This window comes from Penaeus monodon, chromosome 24 (genome assembly GCF_015228065.2).
Source record: "Penaeus monodon isolate SGIC_2016 chromosome 24, NSTDA_Pmon_1, whole genome shotgun sequence".
In the NCBI taxonomy this organism is placed as follows: domain Eukaryota; kingdom Metazoa; phylum Arthropoda; class Malacostraca; order Decapoda; family Penaeidae; genus Penaeus; species Penaeus monodon.
In genome coordinates this window covers 24224585-24225099 of record NC_051409.1, presented here as the reverse complement: position 1 = coordinate 24225099, position 515 = coordinate 24224585, and the positions used below count along the sequence as shown (strand labels likewise).

The following is a 515-nucleotide window of genomic DNA, read 5'->3' as shown; positions in this document are numbered from 1 at the left end:
CCCCATTACCTGAGGTAGGAAAAGACATGTAATTAACCCTGACTGTATCCCTTCCCGTTGCGGGAAAAGCCAGTGGCAGAATAAGTGGGGGGTTTGAGAGGACCCCTACAACTCTTACCTGAAGACGGGTGGATCCCTGACGAACGTACGCCCTTACTCAGCCTCCCGAAATATCCGGAAAACCAGTACGTTTATCATCATTTCAATGCTTATTTCCCTCCTCTAATTTATGTCAACAGGGAAGCAGACTCGAAGGAAATGATAATTACTACCCACTATTCAGATGCTGCTTGGGCTGGAGAGCACACGCACAGCACGCGATACGGAAGGGTTTTGATGGAGCCATATTACGGCGAGCGAGAAGCCCGACGGGAATCCTCAATTACGGGGATCAACAAATGTACACCGCATACTGAGGCTTTCCTAGTGGTCCAAGCTGAGTTCTGGACTGTGCTGGACAAGACGGACACGAAACCCTTTTTTCCTTCGGTTTTGTATCCCTAATTCTTTATCAA

General features: G+C 48.3%; 1 protein-coding gene across 1 annotated transcript in view; it reads left to right on the top strand.

Annotated features, from left to right (window-relative positions):
* Window positions 1-504, top strand: part of LOC119588909 — a 4582-nt gene extending 4078 nt beyond the window's left edge. The window contains exons 8-9 of the mRNA XM_037937529.1: window positions 125-185; window positions 284-504. Coding sequence (XP_037793457.1) covers window positions 125-185; window positions 284-504 — 282 coding nt within the window. The remainder of the gene's footprint in view (window positions 1-124; window positions 186-283) is intronic.
* The last annotated feature ends 11 nt before the right edge of the window (window positions 505-515 follow it).